The following is a 22,004-nucleotide window of genomic DNA, read 5'->3' on the forward strand; positions in this document are numbered from 1 at the left end:
TAAAAATAATAAGACAAAAAACAAATGTTGACGTGATTTAACCGTGATCGCACAAAACAGGAAGGCATGGGGAGAGGAGGGCAGACAGCCATCTCCTTTGGTTTCTATCTACGAACTTTCCAAAATGTTCATGTGATGTGATGTGATGATATGGAGGGATTTTGATTTCTATCTACGAAGTTTCCAAAACTTTCATGTGATGTGATGGGATGATAAGGAGAGATTTTTCAATGAAACACGGCTTGATACATCAAGTGTAATAATATAATTGGTTGGAAACTTTAAAAAAAAATTCAATCAATTTTATTATAACACTTGTTGTACCGGACAATATTCCTGCATATTGAAAAAATTTGGCGATGATATAGCTGTGTTGATTCTCCACATATTGTCTCATCAGATTTTTTTGTCAAATTTGATGGCTTTTTAGTTTCGGAATCTCTCAATTAGCATGCTATAATTCTCTTTAGAAGTAATTTTTCATAAAATATCAGTTGGAAGTGCCTTCAAAACAACTAAAAGAGCTTTGAAATCATAAAAAATTCAATGATTTTAGGTTGAAAAAACACACGCGAATCACCTCAAGTGTTTTTTTATAAAACCACTTGCATTTTTATGAAAATATAAGAAGCGCTTATGTGTGAAAGTGGTTTTGAAAAATGCATTTTCAACACGACCCAATTTAATTGAAGGTTCTAAGTTGTCGAGTGAAACTTGGACTAAGTAAACAGGCCCTAACTTGATTGACGCGGTTGCAAGCAGAAGACTGGCACCCATTTCTTACCCGCAGAACACGTCTGTCATACTTTTCTTCCCCTAAACCTTAACCAATAAGTCCCCTGCACTTATAAATACATGTCCCCTCCCAAGCACTTTGAGCAACAACCCAAAAAAAACACATACAAAAATGGCATCCAAAACACAAACCCTAGCCCTAACTCTGTCCCTATTGATCCTCATTTCTTCATGCAAGTCCTCCCAAGCCGCGGGAATCGCAACGTATTGGGGCCAAAACGGCAACGAAGGAACCCTAGCAGATGCTTGCAACTCAGGCAACTACCAGTTTGTTAACATAGCTTTCCTCACTACTTTCGGAAACAACCAAGCCCCTGTCCTAAACCTCGCCGGCCACTGCGACCCCCCTAGTGGTACTTGCACGGGGCTGAGTGCCGACATCAGAACCTGCCAATCACAAAACATAAAAGTCCTCCTCTCTATTGGAGGGGCCGCCGGAAGTTACTCTCTCACTTCAGCTGATGATGCAAGGCAAGTTGCTGATTACATCTGGAACAACTTCTTAGGTGGTCAGTCAGCTTCGCGCCCGCTTGGGGACGCAGTTTTGGACGGCGTTGATTTCGACATTGAGTTGGGTGGTGCGCAGTTCTATGATGAGCTCGCCAGGGCACTCAACGGACACAACGGACAGGCAAAAACTGTCTATTTAGCCGCAGCTCCACAATGTCCGATCCCGGATGCTCACCTAGACGGCGCTATCCAAACCGGTTTATTTGACTACGTTTGGGTTCAGTTCTACAACAACCCCCCATGCCAGTATGCAGACGGTAATGCCGACGCTCTTTTGAGCAGTTGGAACCAATGGGCCTCGGTTCCGGCCACCCAGGTGTTCATGGGGTTACCGGCGTCTACTGATGCCGCGGGCGGCGGATTTATTCCTGCTGATGCTCTCAAGTCACAAGTCCTTCCAACAATTAAGAATTCGGCCAAGTATGGAGGAGTTATGCTTTGGAGCAGGCAGTATGACAACGGTTATAGTGCATCCATTAAGGACAGCATCAATTAACTTCTCTCCCTCAATGGATGCTACTACTTATAATAAAGTGTGTTGGGGATGATGACGCATCATTCCTTACCTTTTGAATAAAACATGCATATCTATTTTTGGAGAGATCTTTTACTGATCCGGAATTCGGGTGATACTCCACATATTATATAAGTGAAGACATACTTAAAATATAAAAAATTTCTCTACTTATATAATAATATGTGGTGTACTATTCCATATTTCTGATACACTAAACATTTCTCGTATTTTTACGATAAGACATGTTATTGCATGTACTAATTTTTGAGATTGAATAAAATACAGTTTTACATAAAGGGCGATGTGATGTAGTTATGAAAAGAAATTATAGGTCCAAATAAATTGTCTTGTATCATTGTCAATGGTTTTACATGATTGGCCGGTACTGTGTGTATGGAGGCTAGCTACTCATATTGTAAAGGCTAGCTTTATACTTGTTCAAAGGCTCTCTCAAAATGGAATGAAAGTATCACATATTAGTATAAAACTAGCCTTTGAATGATAGTATCACGGAACTGGTCTCGACGGAATGAGGTATTTATTAACTAACGTCAAAAGTCAAACAAAAATTGTTGATAGGCAACATTCGTTTGTATAATTATCAAATCGACAATATCTTATTGGGGTGCTATCTACACATTCTTTTTTATCTGTCGTATACTTCTTAATTTTCAACCGTCAGATCTAATGAATTGAAAAATATCAAATGACAAAAATTAACAGAAAATGTGTGAAAAATAAAACGGAATGTATAAATAGCACCACTCTATCTTATTAAGATAATGACACCCTATTTATTTGATATAATATTTTAGGGACTAACCAAAACATTGAGTCACAAAGTCAAAGTCTTCCGATGATGGAAGAACTAAATCCACTTTTATCATCACAAAACTTAACATCACACCACCATACTTCGACGACTTCTTTATCACTAGTAGAATTTCCGAATTTAGCGAAGCAGCCGGAATATACCCACTTACGGCCGCCTCCGGAGTGGCCGGCAACCCCAAAAACATCTTTCTAATACAATGATGTCACTTGGCGTCTTCACAAGATGGGAGACCTTGGAGGGACTTTATTGGGTATTTCCGAGTACTCGGTACTTTATGTATTTTAATTGTTAGATCTTTGTTTAAAAATATAAAAATCAAAATATAATGGTTAAAACATTCAAAGTACCCGTAGTACCGCTCAAAATTTTTTGAGACATTGAATACAATCCCTCCAAAAAATTAAAAATTAATAGGTTATACAGTAGTACCACTTCAACCGTGGTCCGTGATACTTTCATTCAAAGGCTAGTTTTATACTAATATGTGATACTTTCATTCCATTTTGAGAGAGCCTTTGAACAAGTATAAAGCTAGCCTTTACAATATGAGTAGCTAGCCTCCATACACACAGTACCGGCCAATCATGTAAAACCATTGACAATGATACAAGACAATTTATTTGGACCTATAACTTCTTTTCATAACTACATCACATCGCCCTTTATGTAAAACTGTATTTTATTCAATCTCAAAAATTAGTACATGCAATAACATGTCTTATCGTAAAAATACGAGAAATTTTCAGTGTATCAGAAATATGGAATAGTACACCACATATTATTATATAAGTAGAGAAAATTTTTATATTTTAAGTATGTCTTCACTTATATAATATGTGGAGTATCACCCGAATTCCGGATCAGTAAAAGATCTCTCCAAAAATAGATATGCATGTTTTATTCAAAAGGTAAGGAATGATGCGTCATCATCCCCAACACACTTTATTATAAGTAGTAGCATCCATTGAGGGAGAGAAGTTAATTGATGCTGTCCTTAATGGATGCACTATAACCGTTGTCATACTGCCTGCTCCAAAGCATAACTCCTCCATACTTGGCCGAATTCTTAATTGTTGGAAGGACTTGTGACTCGAGAGCATCAGCAGGAATAAATCCGCCGCCCGCGGCATCAGTAGACGCCGGTAACCCCATGAACACCTGGGTGGCCGGAACCGAGGCCCATTGGTTCCAACTGCTCAAAAGAGCGTCGGCATTACCGTCTGCATACTGGCATGGGGGGTTGTTGTAGAACTGAACCCAAACGTAGTCAAATAAACCGGTTTGGATAGCGCCGTCTAGGTGAGCATCCGGGATCGGACATTGTGGAGCTGCGGCTAAATAGACAGTTTTTGCCTGTCCGTTGTGTCCGTTGAGTGCCCTGGCGAGCTCATCATAGAACTGCGCACCACCCAACTCAATGTCGAAATCAACGCCGTCCAAAACTGCGTCCCCAAGCGGGCGCGAAGCTGACTGACCACCTAAGAAGTTGTTCCAGATGTAATCAGCAACTTGCCTTGCATCATCAGCTGAAGTGAGAGAGTAACTTCCGGCGGCCCCTCCAATCGAGAGGAGGACTTTTATGTTTTGTGATTGGCAGGTTCTGATGTCGGCACTCAGCCCCGTGCAAGTACCACTAGGGGGGTCGCAGTGGCCGGCGAGGTTTAGGACAGGGGCTTGGTTGTTTCCGAAAGTAGTGAGGAAAGCTATGTTAACAAACTGGTAGTTGCCTGAGTTGCAAGCATCTGCTAGGGTTCCTTCGTTGCCGTTTTGGCCCCAATACGTTGCGATTCCCGCGGCTTGGGAGGACTTGCATGAAGAAATGAGGATCAATAGGGACAGAGTTAGGGCTAGGGTTTGTGTTTTGGATGCCATTTTTGTATGTGTTTTTTTTGGGTTGATGCTCAAAGTACTTGGGAGGGGACATGTATTTATAAGTGCAGGGGACTTATTGGTTAAGGTTTAGGGGAAGAAAAGTATGACAGACGTGTTCTGCGGGTAAGAAATGGGTGCCAGTCTTCTGCTTGCAACCGCGTCAATCAAGTTAGGGCCTGTTTACTTAGTCCAAGTTTCACTCGACAACTTAGAACCTTCAATTAAATTGGGTCGTGTTGAAAATGCATTTTTCAAAACCACTTTCACACATAAGCGCTTCTTATATTTTCATAAAAATGCAAGTGGTTTTATAAAAAAACACTTGAGGTGATTCGCGTGTGTTTTTTCAACCTAAAATCATTGAATTTTTTATGATTTCAAAGCTCTTTTAGTTGTTTTGAAGGCACTTCCAACTGATATTTTATGAAAAATTACTTCTAAAGAGAATTATAGCATGCTAATTGAGAGATTCCGAAACTAAAAAGCCATCAAATTTGACAAAAAAATCTGATGAGACAATATGCGGAGAATCAACACAGCTATATCATCGCCAAATTTTTTCAATATGCAGGAATATTGTCCGGTACAACAAGTGTTATAATAAAATTGATTGAATTTTTTTTTAAAGTTTCCAACCAATTATATTATTACACTTGATGGCTGATTACAGCCTTTCTCTCTCTGGATGCTCATGAGCATTCATGAATGAATGTATACCTTACATCTTTTGCTCATGAATGAATGTATGCCTTACATCTGAATGTATATTCCCATCCAAACAGACAGATTGTGTTTATAACATCTTTGAACTCACAGTGGAGTGGCAATTTTATAACCCATCAGGTAATAATTTTATTTTCGACTACTTTACAGATCTGGGATCCTGGGATGGAACTCCATCTGGTGAACAATGGTTCGTCTGCGGTGCTGAAATGAAAGAGCCAATTGACAAATACCGCTCTTCTCTGGCTCTAAAGTATGCACACATACTTGTTTTACATTGTTAATATCGTTCTGACATCGCACTGTTTTCTGCCCCACCCCAACCCATTTTTTATGAACTGGTTGTTGATGCATTAACTGTTTCCTTGTCTTGCAGGGAAAAACAGGCCAAGAGGGAGCAGAGGCGTTACAGAATTTCTTCAAGCAATGATGAAAAATTGCAGCTTTCCCAAACTTCTTCGGAAAGCAATGAAGAAAACGCGCAGGGTTCCCAGACTCCTGATAGCAATGGCGAAAGCGTGCAGGCATCCCGAGCTCCAGAATGCAATGAAGAGAACATGGAGCTCGGTCCTTCGGCGAATTAAATTTTTTAGCCTAGAAGACATGAAAAGCCATTTTTCTTGTAATACATAGGAGGGGGTATACATGTACAAGAAAATATGGATACATACAACTACACAATTTACATGTGTCCGGCTGCCATATTTCTGTATTAACTCCTACATAGGAAAGTCGATCATAATTATTGAATGAGGATCCTCTCCGGATCATTTAGACGGCACACACATATAACTATGCTAAATCATACTTTGTCTTAATTTCACTCCAATTTTGATGATTTTTTACAGCCACACTCCTTGACCCTATGTGAATACAATGAATGAATTCGATCTTCAATTTAAAATATTTACACTAGTGGATACTATAAAATCTTATGTTATACTTAATGAAAGTATAAATAAACTCTTAAGTGTTAGTGATCTATCATTTTGATGGGATACGCATTCTACAAAATTAATTTCAACGATCCAACCGTCAAAGTTGTTTGTATATGCTTCAAGATCGTATACGCTAAAAATCACAAAAAAAAAACATTTAGAGATCAAGTAAATGGACAAAACCTTTCGACGGTTATCAATGAAAAATTACGATTTAACGGTTATTTTAACTCCGATTTTGATGATTTTTTTACAGCTATACTACTTAACCCTATACAAATACAATGACTAAACTCGATCTTCAATTTAAAATATTTACACAAGTGGATACCACAAAATCTTATGTTATGCTTAATGAAAGTATGAATAAATTCTTAAGTGTTAGTGAATCTATTGTTTTGATGTGATACTGTTTGGGCCCAAAATATTATTGTTGGGCCGAGCAGCAGGATGTACTCGGCCCAAGGTGATGACAAATACTATGGGCCGAATAATAAATCCCGGGCCAGTTGGCAGAGTCGGCCAAATCCTATCCTAAGTAGTCCGGATAAATAGAAAAGGGCGAGGAAGTCCTGGTGCGACCAGGATTCTCGACCGACAAGGAATAAACCCTTGAAGAGGAGGAAAATTCAGAATCCCAGTGGGAGCAGGTTTGTTCGAGTTAAAGTCGAAATGGGACAAGGACTCCCAATCCAAATCAGAATGCGAATTGGTCTCAAGGAATGGGGTGCTATAAATACAAGAAATCATGCAACAGAAAAGGCCCTTCAAATCAGCATACAATTGCCCTGCGCAAAACCTCTCAAACACCTTGAGATTTTTCTTTTTCTTTTCCTGCCGACACACCTTCAGTTTGGATAAACAGCACTGTGGAAGCACCCGGCGAGCATCTTCAGTTTGGATAAACAGCACTGCTGCCGCAAAATCAGCCGACCGAGAAGCACCTTCAGTTTGGATAAACAGCACTGCGTCGAGGTCGACCGGTTATCTATCTAAGTCTCGGCCGAGAAGGGTTGTCGAACCTTTGTTAGCAGAGGTCACCTTGCTAGCCTTCTCGGCATAGTCAGGTGTTACGAATTGCATTGCTCTGCGTACTGGACGCCGAGTGATTTTATGATTGGATACTCGCAAGTGAGTTTCAGGGTTCGGCATTTCGACGGCCGAACTACGTTTACCATCAAGACATACATCACGTTTGAGTACCTGTGCCCATATAGTTTGGTATCGATTCGACGTGCTTATACTCTTAGGAATATAATCACAGTGACCGAATCGGGCTCCGACGATTTGTGAACTCCGCAGAATTAGTAGCCTTGTCTTCAGGCTGTAGAACCCAGAGACCGAGAGTGTTCCTTCCTCGGTCGCAATCGCAAGATAGAGAAGTCAGCGACGCGCTCGAAGCGACATCAACAAATTTTACTCCTCGGCCAAGCTCGGCCGACGAGTTGGCACGCCCCGCATTCAACCGAAGGACGTAGTTAGCTTATTAGTTACTCGGCCTGCGCGCCACGTAGGTTTTGTAATTTTTAGAGTCAACATTTTGGCACGCCCAGTGGGACCTTTGTGCTAAACCTTCGGAGTTCATGACCGTTGAAACACGGTCTACAAAGAAGAAAACAACCATGGGAAAGTCAACAACTGACTTACCAGTGCAAGGCCTGGGGCAGGATTTGCACACTACAAAAAATCCGATCATTGTTGCGCCACCCGAGGCCACAAGTGTAACACGCCGAGAAAATGAAATCTGTCTCGGCGGACAACCTCACAACTCAGCGGTCCCGAATCAAACGGCGGGCATGTTTGTGGAAGGGATAGTGGAAGATTGCGACGACGATGGTGGGGAAGGTTCCGATCCACCAACTAGGACGTTTCTTCGGAGACGACTGGATGAACAATATCGTCAGGTCGAGCAGTCGATTGGTCAAAAGATGAATGATTTGCTAGAAGCAATACGAAGTAACAACGATACACAGACCAGAATGCTTGAACTATTGGTTAGTAAAGCCTTCGAAGATGGCCAGGTCGGCCAACCTCGGCAGCTTTCGACGAATGTGCCAATACCAGCCGAGAGAGGGTCCGCCCGGCCGCAACCAATCACCTTAGAAAGAAGAGGTGGACCAGGAAATAGATCCGAGGGACCAAGCCAAGGAGAAGAAGCCGCTTCCGTAAACATGACCGAAGTCCAGAGAATGATTGATTCGGCCCTGAAGAAAGGGCCGAAGTTTCCAAAATTCATCCATCCATACTCGGCTTATGTAGAAAGGTTTGAATACCCACGAGGATTTAAGATCCCTGATTTCAGCCTCTTCGCCGGGGAATCGTCTTTATCCTCATTAGAACATGTGGCTCGGTTCACAGCGCAGTGTGGAGACGTCAACAGCGACTTCTACAAATTACGGCTGTTTAATTTTTCATTGACAGGCTCAGCTTTCGCCTGGTACATTAATCTTCCACCCAACTCCGTGCAGAGTTGGGAAGAGTTAGTCGAAAAGTTCCATGAACAATTCTATCGGCCAGGGATGGAGATGTCCGTATCATCGTTGGCCAGGATGGCTCAAGCATCCGACGAATCTCCAATGGAATACCTAACAAGGTTTAAGTCGGCCAGGAATTGGTGTCAAGTACCACTCCCCGAAGTGGAATTCGTCAGGATCGCCCTCAACGGATTAGACGTGGAGTACAAAAAGAAGTTTCTGGGGGCAAATATTCGAGATATGTACGAACTTGCTCAACACGTTGAACAATATGATTATCTGCTCCGAGAAGAAAAGATATCAAAGTCACCATCCCGGGGGACGTTGTATAAGAACCCCACGGTTAGCTATGCATCGGCAGAAATTGAAGACCCTCAGTATGCTAGTGTGGATGCGGCCGAGATAGTAATAGACAAACCCTACGTTTGCAAGGCTTTGGCACAAGTGAATTCCAAAGACACCAAAACCCGTTTGGCCGTCGAGGAAATAAGTAAGTCATCGAAAGTATACATTTTTGATATCACCAAAGCTGATGCAATTTTCGATCAATTATTGGCAGCAAAAATCATCAAGCTTCGGCCGGGACATACTATCCCCAAGGCCGATGAATTAAAAGGAAATATATACTGCAAGTATCATAATTCTAATAAGCATGCAACCAATAATTGTGTTGTGTTCCGGGACACAATTCAAAGTTGGATCGAGAAAGGAAAGTTGAAATTTCCGGAAAAGCAGATGGCGGTCGACGTTAATCCCTTCCCTTCAACAACAATTGGTATGGTGGATGCTCATATTCCTAAAAACAAAGGGAAGGCCGAATACGTCCCGGTGCAGCATATCCATCAACGGAATGGTCGAACAAGACTGAAGCTTGATTTCTTTTCAAATGCACCACCTACGGAACAATCGGGGCCACCCGCCGATGAGCCGATGACGAGGTCAAATTCCGACGAAACTCATGAATCAAAGGTTTTATGTGACCATTGTAAAACACCAGTTGAACCTGGGAAGAAGACATCTTCAACACCCCCCACGGCCCCTATAACATCACCAAAGGGATTTGGTAACGGTCCACGACGTCAAGTGTTTGATCGACTCGACCCACAAGTACGGCCGAAAGACCAGGTCTCGGTCAGGCGGCATCTTGACTTCGACACACCTTTCTATAATGAGGACTATTACTCGCGCAATACCAACAGTTCGGGCTCGCTAGCCGATCGCAAAACTTTCAAGCCACCAAGGATATCGGATTAACACTGGTACAGTTACAATTCTCCGACTGGCTTGTATACGGCGTTGTCTAAATCTCAAAAACGTCGCCGCCAACGGATAGATTGCATGGCGCAGCGACGAGAAGCGCAGGCCAGACCTTCCAACCAGTGGCAACCAAAAAAGGCCGTGGAAAACATCAGCGAACGGCCAACCCCGACTATCATGACCGAGTTAGCCGAAGGGAAGAAAGTAGCAGCTACCGACTTCGAAACCACCATTGAAGAGTCTAAGAAACGTATCAAGATCCTTCTCTGGCCTGGGAGACGAGAGCTCGTCTAGAGCACTTTAGACAAGAGGCCGAAAGGAAACTTTCTCTGTTACCACCGCGCGAGCCATTTATCAAAATCCGGCGCAACTTACACCCTCCATTCCTCGGTGAATCCCTGGAGTACATGCGAGAATTTCACAAGAAATACTCCGCCAATGACTTGTACGGATTACCCAAGGCGTGTCAGGAAGCCCTTGACCTAGCTCTAACTTGCCCTGATGCCGAGCAAATTATTCAGAAAACTTCCGACCCAGCAATTAAAGCTAGGTTCCAACATATACGGGAGGCTCGGGTCCTTGGTTTTGAGGTCGATCCTTACACAGATATCAACGCCACCGAGTTACCCTTTTCGCTCGAAGACCTTCAGCATTTGCGCTATCATTTCGAAGTTTTCTCGGCTGTATCGCTCTTCGGCCTCACGGCCGACGAGGAAAAATGGATAGCACGGTTGGATACATACCTAGACACAAGGAACGCCCGTATTGCCTATGAAGAACGAGCCCGTGTAACGAAGGACCAACGTAAGTCTTCGGCAGTCAACATAGTCGAGGAAAATAGCCCACCCACACTCGACTTGGTTCACCCGTCTCAGATACCGGTCCTTATCGAGGCACTCAAAAGTTTGATCGAGGATGTTCCGCCGACTGCTACTGTGGGTAGTTCTGCAGAAGACGACGACCACGATCCAATGGGTCCCTCGGTCCTCGAACATATGGAGATCAGTATGGTCCATGTCCTACCAGCTGAATTCCAACCAAGTACCCACCAGTCGAATTTCTTGGACGGGGACGTGGTTGCCGAGGAAGCAACACAAGTAGACTTCGTCGCAAACGACGACGACAGAGAAACCCGAAGCAGGGAAAACCTTAAGGCGACTTTGGCCGAACTAGTTCCCCGCTCCCCCTCGGTTAATCTCCAACACCTGAAGCCGTTGTATGTCACGGCTCACATCGAAGGATTTCCCATTTCTAAAGTGTTTGTCGACTGTGGAGCCACAGTCAACATTATGCCAATATCCGTCATGAAGGCTTTACGCCGTTCTGATAATGAACTCATTCCGTCAGGGATCACTATGAGCAGTTTCGTTGGTGATAAGTCTCGGACCAAATGAGTGCTCCCGTTGGAAGTTAGCATTGCCGGTCGTCAACACATGACGGCATTCTTTATAATTGATTCCAAGACCGACTATAACGCATTACTTGGCCGCGACTGGATCCACCAAACCAGTTGCATTCCTTCATCACTATACCAAGTCCTCAGCTTTTGGGATGGCAAGTCGGTCGTAGTCCACCCAGCCGATAGCCAACCATTTGAAACCAACATGATTCAGGCTCGCTATTACGATGATCATGTCGGCTACATCACCCTCCAAGGCCTTAACGAGGATGGGCGGCCGACGAGAATTTCAGTACAGAAAGTGATTGAGGTCGGCGCCGAGACTGTCCAACAGGATTCGGCGAGACTTGGCTTGGCAGATTTAGTCACCAATGCCGATGATTGAGCACACCACGCAAGAACGGCGTCAGGCCGCGATTTCATCTACAATGGAACGTCTGCTGGCCCATTGGTACGCCATTACCAAGCAACCACATTTCGGCATCAATTTAATCGAGTTTTTGGCCGAAGCAGATAACGGCCCCGTTCTATCTTTCGATAAAGTTCAGGCTGCGCCAGCCGAACTCGAAGACCATCGGCCTCAAGTCAATGACCCATTAGAAGAAGTTAACGTAGGCACGACCGATGATCCTCGAACATTGTTTATTAGCGCGTTACTCCCACCGTCCATGAAGGTCGAACTCCGTAAGTTACTCCAGGAATTTAAAGATTGCTTCGCGTGGAGCTATCATGAAATGCCAGGCCTCGACCGAAACCTTGTAGAGCATGAGCTACGCATCAAGGAGGGGTGTAAGCCTTTTCGACAACCCCCTCGCCGATTTTCAACCGAAGTATAACTCGGGATTAAAGAAGAATTAGTTCGGCTTCTAAAAGCTGGTTTTATTAGGACCGCTCGGTATGTCGAATGGTTGGCCAATATCGTCCTAGTGTTGAAGAAAAACGGTGCCCTTCGCATTTGCATCGATTTCCGTAATCTAAATCTAGCTACTCCGAAGGACGAATATATGATGCCAATCTCAGATTTATTAATTGATGCCACAGCTAATCATGAACTGCTATCTTTTATGGACGGTCATGCGGGTTACAACCAGATTTTCATCGCCGAAGCTGACGTCCACAAGACGGCTTTCCGTTGCCCTGGGGCACTTGGTACTTACGAATGGGTAGTCATGCCATTCGGCCTCAAGAATGCCGGCGCCACATACCAACGAGCCATGAATATGATCTTCCACGACTTAATTGGTACAATCGTCGAAGTTTATATCGATGATGTGGTCGTAAAATCTAAACGCCGTCAAACACACCTGGACGATCTGCGGCAAGCGTTCCTTCGCATGCGCAAGAACAACCTCAAAATGAACCCGACCAAGTGTGCTTTCGGTGTTTCGACCGGTAATTTCCTAGGATTTTTGGTGCACCACCGCGGCATCGAAGTCGACGAAAATAAAGCCCGCGCCATCATTAGCACCCCACCTCCGACGACAAAGAAACAGCTCCAGTTGTTACTCGGGCAGATAAATTTCCTCCGTCGTTTCATCGCCAATTCGGCCGGTAAGATGAAGGCATTCTCTACACTTCTTAAACTGAAGGAGACCGACCAATTTGAATGGCGCGAAGAGCATCAAACTGCGTTTACGCAAATCAAGGTGGCCCTTTCCACCCCACCCGTGCTCGTTCCACCTTGTCGCAACAAACCCCTTAAATTATACATTTCGGCAGCCGCTAAATCCATTGGTTGTCTCCTCGCGCAAGATAACAATGTAGGACGCGAACAAGCTATCTTTTACCTTAGCCGAAACCTGAATTCACCAGAGCTCAATTATTCACCTGTCGAAAAACTTTGCTTAGTGTTGTTTTTTGCCGCATCCAAGCTTCGGCATTACATGCTCCCATCAGTTACGCAGGTCATCGCCAAACAGACGTAATTCGTTACATGCTTACTCGGCCCATTGTCAAAGGCCGAATCGGGAAATGGACGCTCGCCTTATCCGAGTTCAGCCTTCAGTATGTACCCCAAAAGGCCGTCAAGGGGCAAGCCCTCGCCGATTTCTTGGCCTAACACCCTTCCCCTTATGGTTTTGAGGGAGGCGACGTCGACATCAGTTTCGTCACCACACGCGATAACCATTGGACTATGCATTTTGATGGTTCCAGTACTTCGACCTCGGCGGGTATCGGTATCGCAATTCAGTCGCTTGACCAATGCCGATGGTATTTTTCTCTCAAGTTAGATTTCAGCTGTACCAATAATCAGGCCGAATATGAAGCCCTCATTATCGGCCTCCATGTTTTACACGATCTGCGGGCCCCCCGCGTTCTCGTCCTTGGTGATTCCGAACTTATGATTAACCAACTGAACGGCGTGTTTCGTTGCATGAGTTGTACTTTAGCTCCCTATCACATGGTCGTCACCTACCTGGCCGAGTCGTTCGAACGGATCACATTTGAACACATTTCACGTATCCACAACACAGACGCCGACGAACTCGCCCAGATCGCCTCCGGAGCACAACTCATGGGGGGCAAACTAGGTCAAATTGTGGGAATTGCAACCATGGGTCAACGCTCGTACCCTGCCTTGATCAATCAGCAAACTCTCCAACGCGCACACGTAATACGCACAAGGGTAGTGTCGCTCCCATCCCTACTAGAACGAGGAGATCTCGTAGAAGTATGTGCCGTCGAAGTAGAACCAGATGATTGGAGAAAGACGATGTTACGGTACCTCGATAACCCCAATGGGAAAAACGACCGGAGAACGAAGGTGCTCGCCACGAATTACGTGTCGTATCAAAATGAATTATATCGCAAGGGCGAGGACGGGTTACTACTATTGTGCCTCGGCCCACACGAGGCTGCCCAAGCAATGGCCGAGGTACATGAAGGAATTTGTGGGGCACACCAGTCTGGACGAAAGATGCGCTGGTTGCTCCGACGACACGGTTATTTTTGGCCCAATATATTAAAGGATTGCATCGAATATGCACGGAGATGCGTACCATGCCAAATTCATGGACCCGTGCAGAGAGCCCCGGCCGAATTACTACACTCGGTTACTAAACCATGGCCGTTCAGGGGTTGGGCAATGGACGTATTTGGAAAAATCACACCATCATCGGGGGCAGCGAAACACGCGTGGATAATTGTAGCAACTGACTATTTCACTAAGTGGGTCGAGGCAATATCATACGCCGAATTAACGGCTAAAGAGGTATGCAATTTCGTAGAGGAGAATATTGTGACCAGATTCGGCGGCCAGAAACGATCATAACTGATAATGGCACTATATTCACGGCCGATAGGTTTAAGGAATACGCGGCAAGTTTGAATATCCGACTCGAGCAATCTATGCCGTACTACCCACAGGCAAACGGGCAGGCCGAGGCAAGCAATAAAGTGTTGATCGGCATCCTTGAAAAAATGGTAAAAGAGAAACCTGGGTTGTGGCATTTGAAGTTAAATGAAGCATTATGGGCATACCGAACTTCACCCCGGTCGGCCACTGGAACCACTCCTTACGCGTTAACTTATGGACACGACGCTATGTTATCGGTCGAGTTGAGTATAAGCTCGTTACGAGTAATCGAGCAGAGTAATTTGTTCAGTATTGAATATAGTCAAGCGATGCGACAAGAATTAGAAGACTTAGAAGAAAGTCGAATCGACGCGGGTAACTTATTGGTAGCACAAAAGAAAATTGCCGAGCGAGCGTATAACCAGCGTGTAAGACAAAAAATGTTCGGCGAAGGAGAATTGGTTTGGCAAACTGTGTTGCCTGTTGGGATTAAAGACCCCCGATTTGGTAAGTGGTCGCCGAATTGGGAAGGGCCATTCATCGTTCACAAAGTCCTCGGCAAGGGGGCGTATCATCTAAGAGATTGGACGGGTTCAGTTCACAAATTGCCGATTAATGGAAAGTTTTTAAAGAAGTACTATCCAATTACATGGGAAATGCAAGAGTAAGACCATTGCATTGATAGCAAAACGACCATTGTATTGATAGCAAAACGACCATTGTATTGATAACAAAAGAATCATTGTATTAATAATAAGAGAACAAATGCAATGATAAATTCCTAAGGGGTCGAGGGGAGGAAAGTCTCAAGGGTAGCTTTTAGCTCCAACCACTTCGCTTCGCCCAAAATTATCTCAGCCTGCCTGGTCTTCTTATTGAACTGCAGCTGCTGGATATGCCGTGCGCCGGCAGCGAAGGCTGTCAGCCGAGCCTTGTTGGCCTCGAAGTCCTTCTCAAGCTCGGAAGCAGCAGCAGACCTTTGCCGTCGAAGGTCAGAAATTTGACGCTGGAGGTCAGAAATCTGGCGATCAAACGTGGTCAGCTTCGCTTTCTTGGCTTTGATTGCCTCCATCTCAGCTGGGCCGGCCTCTTGCGCGACCTTGGCAGCCTTCAAGTCATCCTCGGCTTGTAGGGCTCGCTCGAAGATGTGGAAGTGTTGCCGAGTCCGCTCCAAGAGGTCGGTAAGGAAGGAGATATTCTCCGTACTTAGGTAACCGCCGCTGGCAAGGTCATTAAGACACTCCCCAACGGAGTCAAGACCCTTGGATCGGAGAGCTTGAGAGGCAGTTTGAGACAGGACTTCGTGCAGCTTCACGAAGGCTTCGGCCTCGGGCATGGCGCCCGCTGGTTCGGCAGGAGCAGCAGAGGAACCGGCCTCACCGGTCGTGCTCTGAAAAAGAGCGTCGAGCTCCACTTCCCACGATGACTGCACATGAAAGGAAAACTTTGTGAAGGAAAGTAAGACGTCGTAATACAGTGCATGACAAAAAAGGGATTGTTTTAGACCTGCCGAGAGGAGACTTCGGCCATGCCCTTTGGGTCATTGCTCGAACCCAGGGAACTTAATGGCCGAGCCCAGTGCCTTAGACCGCTTCTCAATTCACGCGGCCGATGGAGGTCATCTACATTTGATGGCCACGACGGTGGCCAAGAAATATAGACAACGCTCGTCGGCGCATAAAATTGTCGGTGAAATGAACGTTCGGGCACCTGACATTTAGTAGTCTTTTAAAAAACATGTGTCACGAAAAAATCAACGCAAAAGAAACAAGACTTACAAAGGCCGAAGAGACTTCCTGCGGAGGAATGAGAAGGTCTTCGTCCTGCGGGTGGATCGGCATTTCGGCCGTGGCCTCAGGATCGGCCATAGGTCTCTTGCCGCGATCCGCCGCAGGAGGACACGGTCGAGCGGTCGCCTCGACGACCGGAGGAGGATGGACGGGAGGAGAGTTGACTGGTCGACGACGGCGTTCCAGCGGGACTTCGTCGCTCTCGCTCTCGACATCCTGAACAAAAAGAAATATTTTGCGTTACGACTAGAAACCTAAAGAAACAAGTGGAAGTGGAATTATACCTCTTCCAGAATGACCGTTGGAGTAGAGGGTGCTTCGACAGGTGCAGTTGACTTCCCCACGGCAGGCGCCACGACCGGCTCCGAAGCTGGAGCTGGTGCGACGATTGGATCGGCCGTGGTCTTAGGAAGGGAGACGGCTGGAGGAATCGGGGTTGGAGATGCCGGGGCAGCCGGCACAGAAGGAGAGCCGGCAGGAGCAGGCGTCCCAGAAGTGTCACTGGGGACGACATGAATCTCCCGGTCGCCCTTCTTCGCCAATTTCTTGACGCGTTTAGAAGGGCGAGGGGCATTATCCTCTGGCTCGGCCTCTCGGTAGGGGCGTTTGGCAGGGACCGTCCGCTCGGTGACAAGGGTCCTCTTCGTGGGCACCAACTTCTTCGCCCTTGCCACCGTGGTGACCACTTCAACCTTCCTCGACCCGCGACCCCCTGAAGAGCAAAGTAATTAATAACAAAAAAATAATAATAAAAAAAAAGAAAAAAAAAAGAAAAGAAGAGCGGAAATACTACCTTGGGCCGACTCCTTAGGTTAAGCCGAGGGCGTTGACCTGGGACGGTCGCCGAAGATCGTGCTCACCAGATCTTCGGCCGGGGCGCCGAAGAAGTCGCCGATATACTCCTCCCACCAGTCCCCGAAGGTGTCGGTTCCCAAAGATTCAGGAACCGTCGGCCGGAGCCGGAATTTCCTGCACTTCTCTTGAAACTCCTGCTCCGACGTCTTGCATTCCCTTTCAGAGGAACCGGAAAGACGCCCCCGACTCAGGAGAGACCGAGAGGCAAGCAGGGGGACTGGGCAGCCTTGAAGATAGCCGAGCTACCGGGCGACAAAATGGGGGTTGTAGACCTCCCAGCTGGCTCGGCGGGCATTGCAACCAAGAGGAAGGTCGCGAGCCAGAACGAACGACCCCCAACATTGATGGATGTCCGCATCCTCGGACTCGGCCCATGCTGCCGTAGGGAGCCTGAGCGAGGTAGGGTACTCCTGGCGCCGGCATACCAGGAACTCGTCATCCGAGAGGACGTCGAGGCTGAGGAAGTGTTTGAAGACCTCGTCGGCTCGGTGAGGTGGCGCCGGTCGAGAGGCCAGTTGAAGGCCGAGGGCGGCCGTTCGTTGGAAGGCAGGAACCTCCGGTCGAAGGGTGGAGAAGTAAACCTGCAACCAGTGTTGGAACACCCAGAGGGGTCCGTTCTGGTGCGGGTCAATCTTGCTAATGGTCGCCTCGGCCAGGCAACGGTAGAGGTTGGCGAGTATGGCTGGACTGAGTGCCAGTGAGCGACCATTAGCCAGTGCCTGGGCCACCGGCATGTTCTCGACCAGGCATTTGTTTGACCTGGTACAACAGATGAATTTGTTGTACCCGTAGAAGAGGAAGGCCTCGTGCTCTCCCTTCCTAAGGCCTTCCTCGCCCCGGCCGGCGAAGTGAAGGATGAGAGTGTTGTAGTTGAAGAAGTTCTTGTAGAGCTTCTGAACTTCTTCCCTTGAGGGCTCCCGGTCGCCCCGGCTTAGTGCCTCGACGGCCCTTTCGTCGAATAGTGCCTTCAGGTCGAGAGGAGAAGGGTATCCGGAAAGGGCGTCATCAATAGGAATGCCGGTTAGAGAAGTCCCAAGGATGGCCGAGATGTCGAGGACTGTGGGGCCGAGAGGGCCGAAGGGCAGGACCATGGTGTTGGTGGCCGAACACCATGAACTCAGGGCCGCCATGAGCAGCTCCTTATCCATGGCAATCTCCATGGTCGACAGAATAATGGCGTCGTAGATGCCGAGAGCTTTCTACTCCTTGCCAAAGAATGTGCTCATTCGGTCAACCCAGGCAGCCCAGGCCGTGGTGGTCGAGGGCCAGGCTCCCTGAGGCCGCGCCAGAGTCCACTTTGACCAATCGAACCCCTGCAGCAGGGGTGTTAAACACTGCTCCTTGAGCAGGTTAGTGACAGACGACGACACTGCGTCTCTGAAAAGGGGACCCAGAATCTGGTGGGTGGTGGCCATGTCATTTTCAAATCGCAACGTCTTGACGGCGCTCCGATCAATGAAATCTTTACACTTGTTGACTTCGTCAGAGAGTTTCGAAATAAAGGAGGCCATTGGTAGAGAAGAGAGGAGATGGTTTAGAAGAAGAAGATATTGCAGAAGGAAGAACTAGAAAGCTTTGGTTGAACAAACAGGAATGATAAAATTGAGATTTTGGAATTTCTGGAAGCGTGAGGTGCGAATGACAGAAGTGTGGGTATTTATAGGCTTTTCAGAATGAAGATCAAACGACTGGAATTCAAAAAGCACTGGTTCAAATTGGGGGGAAATTTAACCGGGAAAGGTTCCAATCATTTCGGATATTTTGGGAACATGCGAAGATAGGATCGAGGGGTCGAAAATCCAGGACGCACGATTGCGTGCGGCGACGGTTTTAATGCATTAATGAGGATAAGACGCTTCGGTTAGTGCACGGTTTCGAGGGCCATGATTGAAAGCTTTTAAGAGCGGCGGAGAATCGACACGTGGCTATACATTGGGGGCAACGAGGAGAGTGCAATCATGTCTCATAAATGTGCAGGAATAATGGTCATTAAGGAAGTAAAGTCCAAAAAGCAATAGGCGTTTACGCTTCTTCAAGGCCGAGGCCCGACCAAGAGTTAGCAGTCGGCGACCTCAGAAGCGAGGGGGCAATGTTTGGGCCCAAAATATTATTGTTGGGCCGAGCAGCAGGATGTACTCGGCCCAAGGTGATGACAAATACTATGGGCCGAATAATAAATCCCGGGCCAGTTGGCAGAGTCGGCCAAATCCTATCCTAAGTAGTCCGGATAAATAGAAACGGGCGAGGAAGTCCTGGTGCGACCAGGATTCTCGACCGACAAGGAATAAAGCCTTGAAGAGGAGGAAAATTCAGAATCCCAGTGGGAGCAGGTTTGTTCGAGTTAGAGTCGAAATGGGACAAGGACTCCCAATCCAAATCAGAATGCGAATTGGTCTCAAGGAATGGGGTGCTATAAATACAAGAAATCATGCAACAGAAAAGGCCCTTCAAATCAGCATACAATTGCCCTGCGCAAAACCTCTCAAACACCTTGAGATTTTTCTTTTTCTTTTCCTGCCGACACACCTTCAGTTTGGATAAACAGCACTGTGGAAGCACCCGGCGAGCATCTTCAGTTTGGATAAACAGCACTGCTGCCGCAGAATCAGCCGACCGAGAAGCACCTTCAGTTTGGATAAACAGCACTGCGTCGAGGTCGACCGGTTATCTATCTAAGTCTCGGCCGAGAAGGGTTGTCGAACCTTTGTTGGCAGAGGTCACCTTGCTAGCCTTCTCGGCATAGTCAGGTGTTACGAATTGCATTGCTCGGCGTACTGGACGCCGAATGATTTTATGATTGGATACTCGCAAGTGAGTTTCAGGGTTCGGCATTCCGACGGCCGAACTACGTTTACCATCAAGACATACATCACGTTTGAGTACCTGTGCCCATATAGTTTGGTCTCGATTCAACGTGCTTATACTCTTACGAATATAATCGCAGTGACCGAATCGGGCTCCGACGATTTGTGAACTCCGCAGAATTAGTAGCCTTGTCTTCAGGCTGTAGAACCCAGAGACCGAGAGTGTTCCTTCCTCGGTCGCAATCGCAAGATAGAGAAGTCAGCGACGCGCTCGAAGCGACATCAACAAATTTTACTCCTCGGCCAAGCTCGGCCGACGAGTTGGCACGCCCCGCATTCAACCGAAGGACGTAGTTAGCTTATTAGTTACTCGGCCTGCGCGTCACGTAGGTTTTGTAATTTTTAGAGTCAACAGATACACATTCTATGAAACTAGTTTCAACGATCCAACCGCCAAACATGTTTGTATATACTTCGAGATCGCATATGCCAAAAATTTCAAAAAACAAACATTCAAAGATCAAGTAATGGGACAAAACTTTTCAACGGTTATCAACAAAAAATCATGATTTAACGGTTATTTTAACTCCGATTTTGATGATTTTTTACAGCTACAGTCCTTGACCCTATATGAATACAATGAATGAATTCAATCTTGAATTTAAAATATTTACCCTAGTAGATACCACAAAATCTTATGTTATACTTAATAAAAGTATAAATAAACTCCAAGTGTTAGTGAATCTATCGTTTTGATGGGATACGCATTCTATGAAAATAATTTCAATGATCCAACCGTCAAACTTGTTTATATATACTTCAAGATCGCATACGCCAAAAATCGCAAAAATCAAACATTCAGAGATGAATTCGATCTTCAATTTAAAATATTTACACTATTGGATACCACAAAATCTTATGTCATGATGATTGATGAAAATTGATGATTTTGTAAAAGGAATAACATGCAAGCTCTGAGTTCCATTGGCAAGGTTTAAACTTTTGAGAAAGGCTTCACAACCTTGAAAACAAAAACTCTTTCATTTTGCATATCCTTGCACATTTAATATTTTGTAATAGATTAGTAGTGTATGGATGTTTGTTTATTAGACTCTTATTTTTAAGTGTAGATGTAGTACTTAAACGACAAATGTGTTTTAATGTTTTGAAGTAATATTTATGTGACAATGTGTGGTATGTGCAAATTTAAGAAAAAAAAACATTTTTCTTAACGGGTCATAGCGGGTCATAACGGGTCGGGTCACTTTACCTGTTGGGTAAAGTGACCCGACCTGTTAAGGACCCATTAAGATATCGGGTGTGACACGACACGACCCGTTAAGATAACAGGTGTTACACGAAAACGACACGAACACGACAGACACGACCCGTTTGCCAGGCCTAAGTTCAAGCCCATACGTCGACCAGTTCAAGCGCTTACCATCTGTATAATCACGCTATCTATAAAATAACTTTCACAAAGCCACGGGATTCTCTCAATCTTAATCCTAACCTAGTCAATGTCCAACGGCCACGCGACAAACGGTATATGCTGCGGATATTATAAGGTGACAATCTGTTTCCTCAATCAAACTATCAAAAAAATTTAGACAGTTTGAGTAAAAAGTTAAAGACATTTCATTCAAACTGCCAAATTTATACGGTTTAACTTACTGTTCTAAAACATACAACCAAACTAATTAAGGGGAAATCGGAATACAAAAAGAAGCAGATAGGACCACAAGTGTGCAACAGAAGTAAAAACAACCAAAGCAAGAAACTATCACGACATTCCGATGGAAGTACGACACAAAAGCTATCATTTGAAACTATTGTAGTGTAGACGAAGGAAATCTATGTTACGAGGGCGAGTTTTCCATCTACATTGCACCCTTTTCGCACTTGAATGTTGTGAGTGGATTGGAGCCGCCAAATGGGTT

The 22,004-nt window shown here is 45.7% G+C and overlaps 3 protein-coding genes across 3 annotated transcripts; 2 read left to right on the forward strand and 1 right to left on the reverse strand.

Moving 5' to 3' along the window:
* Positions 1 to 865: 865 nt before the first annotated feature.
* Positions 866 to 1,904, forward strand: LOC137720094 (acidic endochitinase SE2-like). Its single transcript, XM_068459105.2, has one exon. The coding sequence runs from the start codon at positions 908 to 910 to the stop codon at positions 1,799 to 1,801; it is 894 nt and encodes a 297-aa protein (XP_068315206.2). The 5' UTR covers positions 866 to 907; the 3' UTR covers positions 1,802 to 1,904.
* Positions 1,905 to 3,532: 1,628 nt separating this feature from the next.
* LOC148698934 (acidic endochitinase SE2-like) lies at positions 3,533 to 4,555 on the reverse strand. The gene has a single exon (XM_088691409.1). The coding sequence runs from the start codon at positions 4,527 to 4,529 to the stop codon at positions 3,636 to 3,638; it is 894 nt and encodes a 297-aa protein (XP_088547535.1). The 5' UTR covers positions 4,530 to 4,555; the 3' UTR covers positions 3,533 to 3,635.
* A 494-nt stretch (positions 4,556 to 5,049) lies between these two features.
* On the forward strand, positions 5,050 to 6,019 carry LOC148698935 (uncharacterized). The gene is made up of 3 exons (XM_088687082.1): positions 5,050 to 5,112; positions 5,312 to 5,505; positions 5,629 to 6,019. Exons 1-3 carry the CDS (start codon positions 5,050 to 5,052, stop codon positions 5,834 to 5,836), a joined length of 465 nt encoding a protein of 154 aa, XP_088543208.1. The 3' UTR covers positions 5,837 to 6,019.
* The last annotated feature ends 15,985 nt before the right edge of the window (positions 6,020 to 22,004 follow it).

This window comes from Pyrus communis, chromosome 1 (assembly GCF_041283825.1).
Source record: "Pyrus communis isolate YQ-2024b chromosome 1, ASM4128382v1, whole genome shotgun sequence".
Lineage (NCBI taxonomy): Eukaryota > Viridiplantae > Streptophyta > Magnoliopsida > Rosales > Rosaceae > Pyrus > Pyrus communis.

Coding starts and splice junctions, on each gene's coding strand:
- LOC137720094 (XM_068459105.2), top strand. CDS start 908: ATGGCATCCAAAACACAAACCCTAGCCCTAACTCTGTCCCTATTGATC.
- LOC148698934 (XM_088691409.1), bottom strand. CDS start 4,529: ATGGCATCCAAAACACAAACCCTAGCCCTAACTCTGTCCCTATTGATC.
- LOC148698935 (XM_088687082.1), top strand. CDS start 5,050: ATGCGGAGAATCAACACAGCTATATCATCGCCAAATTTTTTCAATATG. Junction 5,113..5,311: donor ATATGCAGGAATATTGTCCG/GTACAACAAGTG, acceptor CCATCCAAACAG/ACAGATTGTGTTTATAACAT. Junction 5,506..5,628: donor CGCTCTTCTCTGGCTCTAAA/GTATGCACACAT, acceptor CTTGTCTTGCAG/GGAAAAACAGGCCAAGAGGG.